The sequence below is a fragment of the Polypterus senegalus genome, chromosome 10, assembly GCF_016835505.1.
Source record: "Polypterus senegalus isolate Bchr_013 chromosome 10, ASM1683550v1, whole genome shotgun sequence".
Classification (NCBI taxonomy): domain Eukaryota; kingdom Metazoa; phylum Chordata; class Cladistia; order Polypteriformes; family Polypteridae; genus Polypterus; species Polypterus senegalus.
Window position 1 is genome coordinate 17849029 of NC_053163.1, and position 16334 is coordinate 17865362.

A 16334-nucleotide genomic window follows, 5' to 3' on the forward strand; every position below is an offset into this window, starting at 1 on the left:
AGATCAGGAAAACCCATCCCATGAAATGTACTGCATAACAGAAGGAATGAACTGTTATTCAGTAGGTTAAGTTATTTCTCTCTTTTTTCTTCAATGTACTATAATTAATGGGATTTATGTTATAATAACAGTTATATACTGTGGTGGGCTGGCGCCCTGCCCGGGGTTTGTTCCTGCATTGCGCCCTGTGTTGGCTGAGATTGGCTCCAGCAGACCCCCATTACCCTGTAGTTAGGAAATAGTGGGTTGGATAATGACTGACTGACTAACTGTTATATATATATATATATATATATATATATATATATATATATATATATATATATATATATATATATATATATATATATATATATATATATATATATATATATATATATATATATATATATACTGCAAAAGAAAAATAGAGTTTGGGCATCACAGACATTAGCACCACTTTAAAGAATCCTGTACCAAGTGGTAATTAATTTTTGTATGGTAGGCAGTATAAGATAGATTTTAGTTTTAGTTTAGTAGGCAGGATAGATAGATAGATAGATAGATAGATAGATAGATAGATAGATAGATAGATAGATAGATAGATAGATAGATAGATAGATGACTGACTGACTGACTAACTGTTATATATATATATATATATATATATACTGCTACAGAAAAATAGAGTTTGGGCATCACAGACATTAGCACCAATTTAAAGAATCCTGTACCAAGTGGTAATTTATTTTTGTATGGTAGGCAGTATAAGATAGATATTAGTTTTAGTTTAGTAGGCAGGATAGATAGATAGATAGATACAAGAGACGTTCAAAACATTTCTAGATAGATAGATAGATAGATAGATAGATAGATAGATAGATAGATAGATAGATAGATTGATAGATAGATATTAATTTTTGTATGGTAGGCAATATAAGATATATATTAGTTTTAGCATAGTAGGTAGATACGAGGGACGTTCAAAACGTTTCCAGATAGATAGATAGATAGATAGATAGATAGATAGATAGATAGATAGATAGATAGATAGATAGATAGATAGATAGATAGATAGATAGATAGATAGATAGATAGACCAGGTTTCAAAGAAATGAATGAAGCAATGACAGTGTGAATGATGCTGAGGGCCATCAAAGGCAGTACAATAAGTAATGAATAAAGAATTACCCATGAGGAAGTCCAAAATGGTTAAGTCAATCAGGTCCACAAGCCTTGTGCCCTTGTTGTAGGGGGGTGTATTTTTGACAGTTGCACAATAATCTGGATTTGTCTCCCACCTAAAATTAAAAAGCATACCAGAGAAATAAGATTGATCGTCTTTGGCTTGATTGTTTAGATTATTATATTTTTTATTTAAAACATAAAACAATAAATGTAATGGATAATACTATAAAAAGACAGCTTAGTACGGAGACAAAGTTTCTTCTACAGTCGTTTCACTGGTCAGTGTGATTCCAAGCAGCACTTCTGCTAAACACTCCAGGACTCATGTCCCTCTGTAAAGCTTTGTCGTTAATACTTTCTCCATGTTTCCATGCCGATTATAATATCTGAGCAGTTAAAGTGATCTTGTTGTTAGACAGTTGCATTTATATAGCGATTTTCATGGACAATGGAGTGCCACTTCAGCCACCACCAATGAGCAGCATCCACCTGGATGACATGATGTAAGCCATTCCTGTGCCAGTACACTCACCACATGTTAAGGATGAGAGAGACACTTAGAGACGGTGAATAATTAGAGAGCCAAATTGAATGAGGCTTGGGTGAGCAATTTAGCCAAAACATTGGGGTGCACCCTACTCTTTTTGACTCTTTTATGCCCACAGAAAGTCAGGATTTCGGCTTTACATCTCATCTGAAGCATAGCACCAGTTTTTACAACGCGATGTCCCCATCACTGCACTGAGGCATTGGGACTCACATCCCAATCACAGGCTAAGCACCCCTGCTGGACTCACCAACACTTCTTCTAGCAGAAATCCAACCTTTCCTGGTTGATCTCCAATCTAAATACTGGCAAGGCTCAAATATGCTTAGCTTCAGTTGGTTAACCTGTTTTGATGTGCAGATGCATGGCTGCTGTCAAAGCCCATCGCTGACTTGTAAACCAGAGCAGGTCAGTTAGACATTTAAAAGCAATTTTGCAACTATTCAATTGTGATTTTGTGAATGCATATAGATAAAATCAAGTAACTAAATAAATGCACATCGTACGCTTCCACGCAATGATCTGTCCACCGTACAAGGTCACATTTTACGTAATGAGTAACCCTAGTAACGCTATGCCCTGCCAATGACACGCCTCTTATCGTCGCAGTGTCACTTGTACCTTTCTCCAGTTACACAGCACACGTCAACAATGACTAGAAATACAATTTAAGATGAGAATTTGGAAACTCTAAGACACGAATGCGCATGTACTCAATGAAGAGATTTTCATACTGGTCGCTGACATATTAATTCACGCACTGGTTCTTTTGAATATTTTCTTCTATGATGTCGAGATCAGCGGGTGTATGATGGCGCTACTTCAGCCCCGGGAGACACAACATCGCAATCACTCTTCTCGGCCCCATTTTCCAGACTACACTTTACCTAACAGTGCCGTCCTGTATGGGAGGAAAACGGAATGTCACGAGGTAGCCTGCGCGAACATGGGGAAGGTACGGATGTTTCAAATTAAAACCAAATCCCGGGTGACGTGAGGCTTCGGTGCCAATGCGCTGATTTGCACAGCAGGGTCAGGTAGTGTTGGCGTAAAGAAAGTTAGAAGCTCGTTAAAAAAAAGGAGGACAAAAGACAAGCAGAGAGTGAGTAAGTGAGCGGTGGGTGTCATCTGGAGGTGCGGAGGGGTTCAAAGAGGACTGAATCAGGGAGAGCTAAGACTGTTGACGCCAGGGACAAGAAACAGCAACAGATGTGACAACGACGTTATGTGCCTCCACACGCGACACTCTCATGATCCCACTTACTCGGCCTTCTTGTGCTTGTTGTACGATCGCCTCCAGGGACTCCTCCAGCTCCTTCGTTTGGCGAGGGACAGGTCGGGCAGGAACGCCGCAAGAGACGCCTCCAACAAGTGGGGACGGCCACAAATGGCGTGTTCGGTGGAGCAGTAGTACGAGCACTCGCCGTAGAAGCACACGTTGTTGGCTGGGGAGGGAGAGAAACAGAAACAAACGGCCCATTTCATTGCCTTGAGTAATATAAATTCCACTATTAGAAATACATTGTTTAAGCAACATAATGGTCAAGCTGAAAACTAAGAAGAAGTTAGTTAAAGTGTATTCAGTAAAAGACACGACAGTAAATTGTGTCTGAAAAATATTGACGTACAAAATGAATGTGTGTGAAGTCACATGTGGCTTATAGCTGGAGCTCGTGAGCAAGCTTTGAGGGGTTGTGAGGTGCAACGCGGTGGACTCACCACTTGGGGTCATTCAGGTCAGCGATCGATCGATAGACAGAAAAAAAAAAGAGAGACAGAGAGAGAGACCCGTGCACACAGCATCAAGGCCGGCGTGGCTGCCAAAGACGTATCGTCTAAATACTGACTTGAAGGGGAGAATACTTATGCAATCAATAAATGTGTGAGTTATATGAGTAATGTATCAGTTTTTATTTTGCTATTAACTGATCATTCTCTGTTCATCAGTGACTAAAAATCTAATTAAATCCACTGCGATTCAATTTTATAAGGATACAATGTGAAAACTTCAAATTGTTGAATTACTATTAATGGGCACTGTAGAGAGGTAGATTAAATTTAGTATAGTGGACAGGAAAACTTAGATAGATAGTGTGGCGGACAGCCGGGTTCCAAGCCCGGCAGGGCTGCATCTGTTCCTGGGGAGCAACCATGGGCAGCTCAATACCTCCCACGGGACGCTTGGTGGCAGACTCCCTGGCGGATGGTGATTCCCCAACCTGTCGCATGGCTCTATGGGAGATGGAGTCCTCCACAGCCTGGTTGGGGGCTCGGATGGCCGCTAGGGGAAGCTGCATGGAGTCAGCAGCACAGCTGGACGAATCTTCAGCCCCACCAGGAAGTGCAATTAGGACAAGGTGGTCAAGCACCTGGAACACTTCCGGGTGGGCTATAAAAAGGGCCAGCCGCCACCACTCAATGGCCAGAGTCGGGAGGAGGAGGAGGACTATGCCAGTGTAACAAAGGTGCTATATAGGCACCTGACCCGACACAGATAGACAAAGAGGCCCATATGAAACTACACAAGACTTTATTTTTCTTCACCCATGGGCACACGTCTTCCCCGTCACCCCCAGGCAATACACAGTCCAAAAAGCACTATCACAACACACCAACAGTTTTCTCCCTTTTACCACCACTCCTCCTCAAGCATAGTCCTCCTCCTCCCAACTCTGGCCATTGAGTGGTGGTGGCTGGCCCTTTTTATAGCCCACCTGGAAGTGTTCCAGGTGCTTGACCACCTGCTCCTAATTGAACTTCCTGGTGGGGCTGAAGATTCATCCAGCCATGCTGCTGACTCCATGCAGCTCCACCTAGCGGCCATCCGAGCCCCCAACCAGGCTGGGGAGGACTCCATCTCCCATGGAGCCATGCATTAGGTTGGGGAATCACCATCCACCAGGGAGGCTGCCACCAAGCGTCCCGGGGGAGGTATTGAGCTGCCCATGGTTGCTCCCCCAGAACAGATGTAGCAGGGGCATCCCTGCCGGGCATGGGATCCAGCTGTCCGCCACAATAGATAGATAGATAGATAGATAGATGTTACTTTTAGTATAGAAGGCAGGATAGATAGATAGATAGATAGATAGATAGATAGATAGATAGATAGATAGATAGATAGATAGATAGATAGATAGATAGATTTGAAAGTCACTGTGAAAAAGTCACTATATAAAATATAAAATATTACATAAGTTAATGCACTATGTAAAATAAAACATTAGATATTTATATAGATAAACTGATATTTTAATACAAACTGTATTGAAGAAAATGAGTCAACTATACGGAAACCAGACATCCTATATTAAAAGCATATTATCATATCAAATGGAAAAAAGCATACTCAAAACACAAACACATGCATCCAAAAAAATTATTTGTTTATCAGTACATTAAAAAAGTCACAAAATATATAACCCACACAGGATATACTTTTAAACTTTTCAAATTCTTTGGAAATCTGTAAAAAAAAATAAATCTGCTAATATTCTATTAAATCAAAGTATTAAGAAAAACACCACTGGGTCCTGCAGACTTTTCACTTCACTTTTACACTTCGAAATTTTACATATAGCCCATTTACTTTTCCCAATAATAATAATTTTCAAGTTTTTTTATTACTTTCCATTCTTTTATCATTGTGATGCCAAAGAGAAAGTCCACTCTTGTGTACCCAATTCCCAAGCCCTCAGTAAGCTTCGGTATCAGATTAAATAAAAGCTCCAACCTTTTACAAAATATTAAACAACAACAACAAAAAAAAAAGGTCTCTCTCTTTCACTACAATAATGTAAGCACCAGAAGCCCCCTGAGTAATAATTGAGAAGAAAGAGTTCACAGCTAAGATTCCCTGCAAGACCCTGCATTGTAAATATCCCATCCTTCTGCGTGGTCAATGGTGGCCTGCACAGCAGACTGGCATGATTAGAGAGGGGATTCTTCTTTGCATTTGAATTTGGTTCTTTGGGATTTGGAAACATGACAAATATGTGAACATAACAGAAGTCCTTAATTTCTAGTAAGCTACCTAGCAGGGCACTAAGAAATCAAGAAAACCTGAACTTAACCTGTGTTATTATATTCATCTAAAGTTCCTTTAAAATCAGGAACCCATTACCCATCCATCCATCGTCTAACCCGCTGAATCCGAATACAGGGTCACGGGGGTCTGCTGGAGCCAATCCCAGCCAACACAGGGCACAAGACAGGAACCAATCCAGGGCAGGGTGCCAACCCACCGCAGAGGAACCCATTAGTATTTCACAAATCTGGTACCAACAACTCAGGGCTTTTAATTTAAGTAAGCTGGTGCTGCTCTAAATAAATAAGGGTTCTCTCTGTAACCTTCATGTGGATGGTTCATGTGGTAACCTGAAATGGTTCTCCTATGGTATCACTCTGAAGTATCACTTTGGCACTTTTATTTTTAACATTGTAAAGTCCTATCACTATCCACTTATTTATACGTCCCTCTGAAGCTACAGTGTTAAAATGTAACAAAACAAGCAGTCACGCACACGGCATAGGCCATTTACTGTCACTGTTACATGCCTGATTAGAAGACCACCTTCCGATTTAAAATTTCTTTAAAGATGGCCCTGATCGTGGAGGTCAAGTACCTCAAACGCGTATTTTACATTTTTACAGCATGTCATGCACGGTTTGACTGGTTTAGTTGAATTACAATGTAGATTTGAAAAAACTAAAATAAAGGAACTCGTGCTTCCGATTACACTGTAATACTCGTGAACTTTCAAACAAGGGTCCAAAAATAAAAAGCTGCCCAAACCGCTGGCTCACTCCGCTCGCGGGGATTTGCGGTCTGATCATTCTATTCGGTTTGCAGCCGCAATGCATCTCAACGAATGTGAAGCAATGCAGCTGCAGTATCAGTAGCGGCGCCAGCCCGCAGAGCTTTACTGCGATGATTTGCAGAGCAACGAGAACGCGAAATGGAAACAAAGGCAGCTCAAGGTTATCGTGTTCGCATTGAAACTTTCCTTTTCTTATTATTTGTTCCAACTGCTTCTTGAAAAACAAAGGTTCTCTAAATCTCCAAACTTCGTTCCATAGCCCGAAATCAAGGAAACTCGGCTATGAACAGAAGACATGAAGACGCGTATCTCACACGCACGAAATGAATCATTTCGCAAAAGAAATGTATCATTAACGATGCCTCATTACATCAAGCAAGTTGGGTTCAAATCCCGTGTTGCCCGTTGTTTTGTGTGGTCCTGTTTTTTCCATGGGGTGTTGTCTTCCAGTGTATGTGAGCTTTTCTTCTGGGTTTTCTGGTTTACACCCACAGCCTCCCAGCCCCACGCATCCCTATGGTGTGAATGAATGGACCCTGAGATGGACTGTCGTCTTCTCCTATGTTATTACATGTTTGTTCCATCTGAATCCTGAATTTATTTATCCATCCATCCATCCATCCATCCATCCATCCATGTTCCAACCCGTTGAATCCGAACACAGGGTCACGGGGGTCTCCTGGAGCCAATCCCAGGCAACACAGGGCGCAAGGCAGGAACAAACCCCAGGCAGGGCGCCAACCTATTTATTTATTTATTCACATATAAAAATTCAGATTTTAATTTTAGGTTAATTTGATCAGTCCCACATGGGGAAGCTGGAGCCAATTATAGCAAGCATGATGCGCGAGGAAGGAACATATGACGACTGTCCATCGCAGAGTGAACACACACACACAAGCACAAGCGCACACACACACACACACACACGCACACACACACACATACACGCACGCTAACACACACTACAACTAGTATATCTAAACTAATTCATCTAAAATACACGTGGTTGGACCTTTGTTGTATACTCGTAGTGATCGGCTCGAAAATGGATGGACGGATTGGGTAGACCAGTTCCACCTTTAAACAAGAACGGGACTCCTGAAACTGCCGGTTTATCACACAATACAGCTTACTGGTGTGTTTTGTTTTTGTCCTAAACGATCGCCATATTCCATCAAGTAATTAATCATTTCCCTTAATGAGTTAATATTACATTTAAAAACTCAACACGTGAAATAAAAACTTGATAAATCAAAGGCTGAAGAACATCTCAATCTGTTAGAGTAAGGATCATAATAAATAATGCAGTAACACATATACAATTCACGTCTGAATTCATGTATCCATCCATATTTGGGGAAGTATGGGCGCAAAGAAGAACCAATCCTGGACGGGCCGCCAGTCTCTATCGCAGGACTCACTCATTCACTCGCACTGAAAATGAAATTAAATATGAAGAAAAAATGGACATTGCATATAATATTTAATGGCATTTTACCCCACAACTATATTGATCACCTCTGTTGTTAGAAAACGGACACGGTTAATCAGGCTCTGAAAAGCCTCTCCACGGTTATATTCTTCTTAGCGACGCAGTTACTGGTTTTGTCTTCCTTTAGAAAGCAGAGCTCGAATTTATTTTATTATACAACTAAAAATACAGACGGCTGAAATTAAAAGCAAGGAAGAGCGTCTTAATCTAATGCATAGCAACCAATCACAACGCTCGTTCAAAAGTGCCCACGAGTTTCATTGGCTAATAGGGATCAAACGGGCCATCTGCGCGAGGCTACTCTCTACTAGCAACTCTGTGTTCACTGACAGCAGACACGAGTCTAAGTGACATTCAGCGTCCGCAGTAAGGGGCCAGGAGATAAAACGGAGAGGAGTTAACATCAAGTGAGATGATCAGATTTCAGAACTTAATTATAAGAATTGTCCAGGTGCTGGAGATAATTCTCGTGGGCTTTCTTATGTAACTTGCATTTTCTATAAGATTATTCTCATTTGATTCACGCCTTTATCCGAGGCGACTTACACCACTTGAGCTGCAATTGATTATATTTCTTTTTTCTCTAAATGGAGCACAAGCAGGCGAAGTGACTTGCTAATGCATTCTTAAAAATCCTAGTTCTTTAATGGAATTTTATGGTTCTTTACTGGGTTATTTGGCTCCTTATACAACTGTTTCTTGGCCAGAAGGGTTTTTTACATATGACGTTGTTTTTTGTGCTTTGTAAAACTTCCTAATGTATAGAAGAAACTTGAAATCTTTAATGTATGGTGGGCTAACCATCAGGGCACTGACATATTAAGAAAATCTGGACTTAACCAGTGTTATTGTATGTAGTGAGAGCAGTGAGAGTCCTTTGGAAATCAGGAGCCATCGGAATTTCACAAATCCATTACTATCTGTTCCTGGCTGCTCACTATATGGAGCCTGTTAAAGGTCTAAACAAGTAAAATGGTTCTTTCTGGAACTTTCATGTGGAGCCCAAAATAGTTCCTCTATGGCATTGCTCTGAAGTACCACTCTGTCATCTTAATTTTTAAGAGTGAGGTCACATAATGTCAGTAGTGGAATTTGAACTTGCATCCTTGGGGTTTGAGGTCTAATACCTTAAACTAAACCATGTTGTTACCTTTATAGGAAAAAAGATGGGGTGATGGCATTGATATGAGATACAAACCAGCAAGCATTCCTCACCTGGTGAGATGTAAAAGGTGCGGGCCAGTTTGCGGTCACTGGTGATGTCCCAAATTTCAGAAGTAATATTAATCAGGCGTCCAACTGTAGGGGGTATCCTCCGGAAATCTAAAATTCTTAAGAACAATTAAATGACTGTTGAATATATATTCTCTACAGCTACACTATTGTACATATGCCTCTTGCTAAAAGAAAATGGTAATAAACAAAAACAACACTGTAAATAAATCCATAACTATTTTCCAAAACATTTTCGGACCGTTTCCTTTCACTTTCAGCAAAATATTGAATTCCTGGTGTGGTTTAGCTACTGAATAAAGTTTACACAATCGCTTGGTGTTCTGAAACATTTCAACCAAGATAAAGGTATGACATGACATGACATGATATGATATGATATGATATGATATGATATGATATGATATGATATGATATGATACGGAGTTCACATTCTTGGTCCTCCCTGCATGTTAGAACATTAGAACAGTCAGGACGAGAAAAGGCCATTCAGCCCAACAAAGCTCGCCAGTCCTATCCACCGAATTCTTCAAAAATAGCATCAAGCCCTGTTTTGAAAGTCACTGAAGTCCCACTGTCTCCCACACTACTTAATAAAGTATTACAGCTTTTCAATGAGTGCATTTTATAAAAGCAAGAAAATGGATGAAAAGTGGTTAGCTTAAATGATTAAAAAAGTAGGAGGTAGAAAGCTTAATAAACTATGCAAAAAAAAAAAAAGTCTGGCAATGCACATCCATGAATGGAAACACATAGTGTTTAAAATTGGTGCTGTCATTTCACATAAACTCTTTTAAGTGATAGGAATATTTAGGAACATTATAAATAAATTGTGTAGTCATACATGGGAGGTACAACTCTAAAACAATTTGGGAGAGAAGTGCTTGATGGATGATGCAAATGCATGAATCAGATTGTTGTTTCTGTCAGTAACAGCACACTCCAAACTCTCCAGTGAAGAGGAGCTGTGAGATGACAACAGCAAATGTCGAATCACTGAAGATGAAGTTGGCCCACATAATAATTCTGCACATCCTTGCTTTATGACTGTTATCATTTTTAGACTGCGGTACTGACGAAATCACTTTATAATAATCTGGCCACAGTATATTACTCTTACATGAATCATTTTCTATAATCGTGTGTCTCAAGGGGATGAAAGGTCCTGAAGCATATGGTTATGGTAGCTTTTATTTCCCCATTTAATGATGCACATTCTGTGTAAATGTAGGTTGCTTTTGATAAATCCGTCGTGATGAATGCTCACTCAGTTACTTTATTCATCCACCCATTTGGCTTCTAAACCAGCCATGAAAAGATTAGGCTGTTTATCACCACTAGGTTTGGAATCTCAGATCAAGTACTGATTATTACAAATAACTTTAAGCATACATATCCTCAGAATGCCAAGTTATTATTAAGTATACACAATGTGGCAAATTACTTTTATCTGTCTTTTTGCTAGTGGCTGGGATCAGATGCTTGTCCTGGTAGCTTAAGGTGCAAGCTCAGAAACCAAACCTGATGGGGACAGCAGTGTAATTACAATGGACATACGCCCACAATCTCTGACACTGGGCTTGTCACCATGACAATACCATCCTTTCTAAAACCAATTTGCTTTTCTTACCAAAATTTAGGTTTAATGTTGCAAATCTAAATGAAATGTAAGGCACTATATGATAGATAGATAGATAGATAGATAGATAGATAGATAGATAGATAGATAGATAGATAGATAGATAGATAGATAGATAGATAGATAGATAGATAGATAAGACACTATATAATATGTATTAAATTTAGTATGGTAGGCAATTAATGGATAGATAGATTTTGTCATGTATGTGCACAGTGTGTACAGCTGAAGGGCTCTAGTGACTGCAGTTCCACCACCACACTAGTGGTTGGCATTGGTAGCTAATTGACAGCTATAATAAATCTGAAATCACTTCCCAATTCTGTCCACCTGGACCATGAAGGACTGAAAACCGAAAGGTCCGCCATCTTTATCAGTTCTATCCTAAACTTTGCAAGTATTACACATTCTTCATTGTTGTTATCTTATTTGTCTTACATTATAGATAGATAGATAGATAGATAGATAGATAGATAGATAGATAGATAGATAGATAGATAGATAGATAGATAGATAGATAGATAGATAGATAGATAGATAGATAGATAGATATTCATTTTACTATAGTAGGCAGGATTAGATAGATAGATAGTTTTTTGCAATAAGTTATAGTTCTATAGCAAAATGCTGAGTAACAGTATGTATGTATGTATGTTACCTGTCTAAATGGAAGGCTGCAATCTCAGAATTGTGCCTCTCAAAGTCAGAGAAGTAAAAGAAGTCTGCTGGAGTTTCTTGGTCCCGGGTCTGCCTGAAAAATCAAAACAGTTGTTTATTATTATTATTATTATTATTACTAGCAAAATACCGCGCTTCACAGCGGCGAAATACTGCATTAAAATGTTTATTAAGAAGAAAATTAAACCTTTTTAAACTGAGGGAAAATATGCCAATAATTATTTGTTAAGGATCTCTTTGTATACCACATTGTGAGTTCGGCCCTCCGGTTGTAATATGACCAAGCTGTGCGCTGAGCTTACTCTTGAGCATGCAACGTACAGTTGGCCATGTGAACAGTAATCTTGTCTCAAATCTCACAGCTTGGATTGCTGCTGTCATAATCGGTTTGAGTTTCATGGTTTGTTTCAATTATGACAGTATTTGCAGGACTTGTGTTGAAGTGACATTCGGCATCTGTCAAGTGTTGTAAGCACACAACCGGTTTCATCGATAAAATCACATCCAGCTTTTGAGAGTTTAAACATTCATAAACATCAAAGTGTCCACTACTGAAATCGTCACCTGTGAATCTAAGATGTTTAAGAGGCATTGGTGGTTGTCCAAAGGTGTAAAATATTTGGCCATTTCGGTACACTTGAAAGCGACAACCGAACAATTCAGCGGCAGCCATCAACTCACATGCAGAACCATAGGTGAAGGGCTTAAGCATTTCACTCTTCTAGTGCTCCTGTGTAGTATAATTATCTCCTGTACCGTCATCAGTCCACACCTTGAACCTGTCCCAGTCATTCAATACATAAGACACAATGTTCCTCCGATATCAAGAGTGAGCCTGATATGGCCGTGCAATATGTAACAAAGAGAATGGAAAAGGTAGGTGCCATCTCCGGGCATGGAAACCACTCGGTAAGTGACAGTTCTTTGATCGATGGTGATCACCTCGATAGACATGTTAATGGGGGTACGGTTGGAATGATAAAGGAAATGGGTACCTGAACAATGTAAAGTAAGTCTTAAATACCTACACAATAACTATAATTGTAATAAACAAACAATAAAACAGTGGAGAAGCCGTGGATTAAACAAAAAGGCTGTAGTTATCAGCAGGGAGACGTGAATCCCGTGGCGAAGCAAGAAAGGGAATGTAGAGACTGGAGCGACAGACGGCCTTAAATAGGCAGGCAGCCAACAACGTGGGAGGCGTTGGGATGGGGGACCCAACGCCACCTCACACGGTGACCGAACTGCAGGCTATGGACGTATATATGTACGTAAGCAGGATTCAGTTAGCGTTGGGAACCTGCGTATCAAATTTCTTGAAGATGGGCCCATAAGTAACAAAGACTGTTGCAAAGTTCAATATGGCGGCTGACAGTGGCATCATACCACCGAAATAAGTATGTGCATTGGTTTCGGTTAGCGCAGGGAAGCCACCTACCAAATTTCGTGAAGATGGGGCCATAAATAAGAAAGTTCAACATGGTGGACGTTGTTGACCGTTATGACCGTTACGTAGAATTTCGAAATGAAACCTGCTTAACTTTTGTAAGTAAGCTGTAAGGAATGAGCCTGCCAAATTTCAGCTTTCTACCTACACGGGAAGTTGGAGAATTAGTGATGAGTCAGTGAGTCAGTCAGTCAGTCAGTGAGGGCTTTGCCTTTTATTATTATTATTATTATTATTATTATTATTATTATTATTATTATTATCAGGATAGAATTGACACATCAACAAAGAATGCAGCCTTTAAACACTGTCATCAAACATAAACTTTGCAGAAGCCAATATAATATAGGAGTGAGCATAATACTTATGGTGAAACATGAAATCAACCATATTAGACTTAAAAATTAAATCAAAATTTACACTTTATTGATGATTGATGCAAAAGCTAACTGTTCATTTTAGGATTTAAGCCTGTTAATTTTTATTAAAATTGAACTTATTAAGAAGATTAATAGCAGTTGGAATGAATATGCAAACGGCAAGCACATCACCACTGAAGATTCCAGGGTTTAGAGTCGATTTAAAATGGCATGAAGCCAAATTTACTTCTAATAATGAATTTTTTACATAGTCCTTACAGAAGTAATTGGTTGTGAAGAGCTGAAGCCTACTAGTTATTTTATAATTAAGCAGTAGTTACAGAAAAGCAGGGCAAGACCTATACAGACTTAGAGCAAGGAAAATGGAAGCAAAATCAGCAGGAAAATGTTTAGAGCAGACAGGGACATATTTGATCAAGGACAACTTGGAGCCAGAAAGTGAAGTGGTCAGCGATTAAGGTCCAGAATATCAAGAAGGAAGAGGTGGGACAGAGCTAAATGTAATAGAAGAGGAGATAGAGATAAAATGTAACATTTAAATAGAAGTGGGGAAAGAGGAAGAAGAAACCTAAAATAATATGATAGCTGTCACTTGGTTTTGTCCTCTCTATTTTATATGACAATGCATAACACAAATTAATACATCACAACAGTTTCAAAACCATTTATAGCAATTAAGAGTTATGAGCACCCGTGACTTATCATCATGGCTGCAGAGTTAAAGTCCAGTGTACAGCCCACTGACACACACTTCTCACACACACACACACATACACAAAGCAGACCCATCTTTGTTAAAATGTATGATTTATTAAAGATCCCATTGCTTAGTGCTGTAGGCCTTTCATTCACACACCTTAAAATGTGTAATTAAGCCCAATAAATAAATAAATGCTTATTTAGAGTTTAAGACAGAAAATATAATATTGAAAAAGGAAAAATGAGGGTGGGAGGTTTAGTGTGGTTTATGACTGTGTATTTTAATCATTTGTAGTTCTGATTACTTTATTACTTTAGCTCACTGCAACTTATGCTTGAATGTCATATTATTTAACTTCTTGTCTTTATCCGTATTTATCTGGAACAAATAAAGAGTCATGTAAAAAAATGAAAAAATAGAAAAATGCAGAGCCTGAAAAACGACTAGAGATATCATTGATTTTGTAACATTTTGGAAAATTGGGGAAGACTGTAGAACTGAAATGGAAAAATAGCATGAAAAGCAAAGAGCAGGGAGAAAAACTGAAACATGCAGTAGGCTAAGAAAGAATGAAATATGTGACAACAAAACAAAAAAATAAATTAAAAAAAGGATAAGCAACAAAGGGTGTTTAATAATAAATGCCTCAAAAGATAAGACATAAAAGGAAAAGATGAAACAACTGAGTCAATGATAAACATGAGAGTAGGAGAATGGTCCGTATCTTACTGCAGCGTTGATTGATTGTAATGTGATTTATAAAGTGCATTTCATATAAAAGAAAGATCAGCAGATTGAGTGGTAAGAAATGAAAGGGATTGACCAAAACTGGCGATGTCAGCAATGCTGCATCATGGCGAAATTGTTATAAGCTTAGCACAGGTTAGGGACAGGGTGCAGACATGCGCAGAAAGCTTACTTCATTGGTTTGAAGAGGGCCTGGCCATAGTTTGGAAAGGACATGACCAGCTTGAGTTGAGTGCCACCGGGCTTCTGAACTAAGAGAGACACAGAAAGAAATCATTAATTATTGAATGCTAAAATCATACTTTAGCACATACTGTATACAGTATACAGAAAATATTAGGACATGGTACATTAACACTGGGTGAGTTTAGAGCTGCAAGTCAAAGCACTTATTTAGGATGCAACTTAGAAATGTTAAAACTTCAAGGCACTGGTTTAAGCCAAAACCAAAATCACCAAAGAACTTACAGGTTCATAGTCTTTCTTTCTTTCTTTCTTTCTTTCTTTCTTTCTTTCTTTCTTTCTTTCTTTCTTTCTTTCTTTCTTTCTTTCTTTCTTTCTTTCGATAGATAGATAGATAGATAGATAGATAGATAGATAGATAGATAGATAGATAGATAGATAGATAGATAGATAGATAGATAGGACTTTATTTGTCCCCAAAAGGAAATTTGGCAGTTCAGAAATAAAAAGAAAAACAGCGAGAAAAATGGAAGTTCTGTAAAAGGTTGCTGCATGCACAAAGCCCGGAAGACAGATTTATCACAAAATAAACCACAGAGGTGATGTTGAACCACAAAGAGTTGACACAGTACAAATAAGCCATAGGGCCCCAATTCTTGATTAAGAGTTATATCACCCCCTACTGATAATGAGCGATACTGAGTGCCGTATTAATAAATGGTAATGAAGTATTGTGTGATCATATACTGTGGTTTTTAACTTTAGAGGACAATACACTCCATGTGATTGATTGTTGCTTACAGTCCTCTTGTACCATCACTTCTTAACATGGACTACAATTCCCAGCAGCCTCAGTAGTACCCCAGGACTAAGTCAGGATAGTGAATTTTACCACAGGGGTGGGGGGAGAGTCTCAAACCAGTTTGGCAAGTGATTCTCTGCAGGACTCTCTCAATCAACCCCCACAGGAAAGCCAGACTGCCTAGCTGGCAATCTTCACCTTAACAAATGGTTTTGGGGGGAAATGTGTCAGATGTGAGGGTATTCTGTGCCCCATTGATCTGAAGTATGGCTGTTTGGAATTGGCTTGTATCAGAAGCCATTAAGTACCATGACGCCCTATTCGTTGAAACAAGAATTTGTTTGTTTTAGCCCTCACTCTCTCTTACTCACCAAATGATGAAAGACTATCTCTCACCATGAACTGAAGAGGACAACACAATGAAGAGCACAGCTGGGAAGCCATATTTAAACAGGAATGCGGCCTGCTCTGAAGAAAGCTGACCTCAAATGAGGAC

The 16334-nt window shown here is 39.2% G+C and overlaps 1 protein-coding gene across 1 annotated transcript in view; it reads right to left on the reverse strand.

The window, feature by feature from the left end:
• LOC120536845 (extracellular serine/threonine protein kinase FAM20C-like) overlaps nt 1–16334 on the reverse strand; it is a 35178-nt gene that overhangs the window by 5582 nt on the left and 13262 nt on the right. The window contains exons 4-8 of the mRNA XM_039765361.1: nt 15026–15104; nt 11557–11649; nt 9242–9357; nt 2979–3159; nt 1171–1280 (exon numbers count right to left, since the gene is read on the reverse strand). Coding sequence (XP_039621295.1) covers nt 1171–1280; nt 2979–3159; nt 9242–9357; nt 11557–11649; nt 15026–15104 — 579 coding nt within the window. The remainder of the gene's footprint in view (nt 1–1170; nt 1281–2978; nt 3160–9241; nt 9358–11556; nt 11650–15025; nt 15105–16334) is intronic.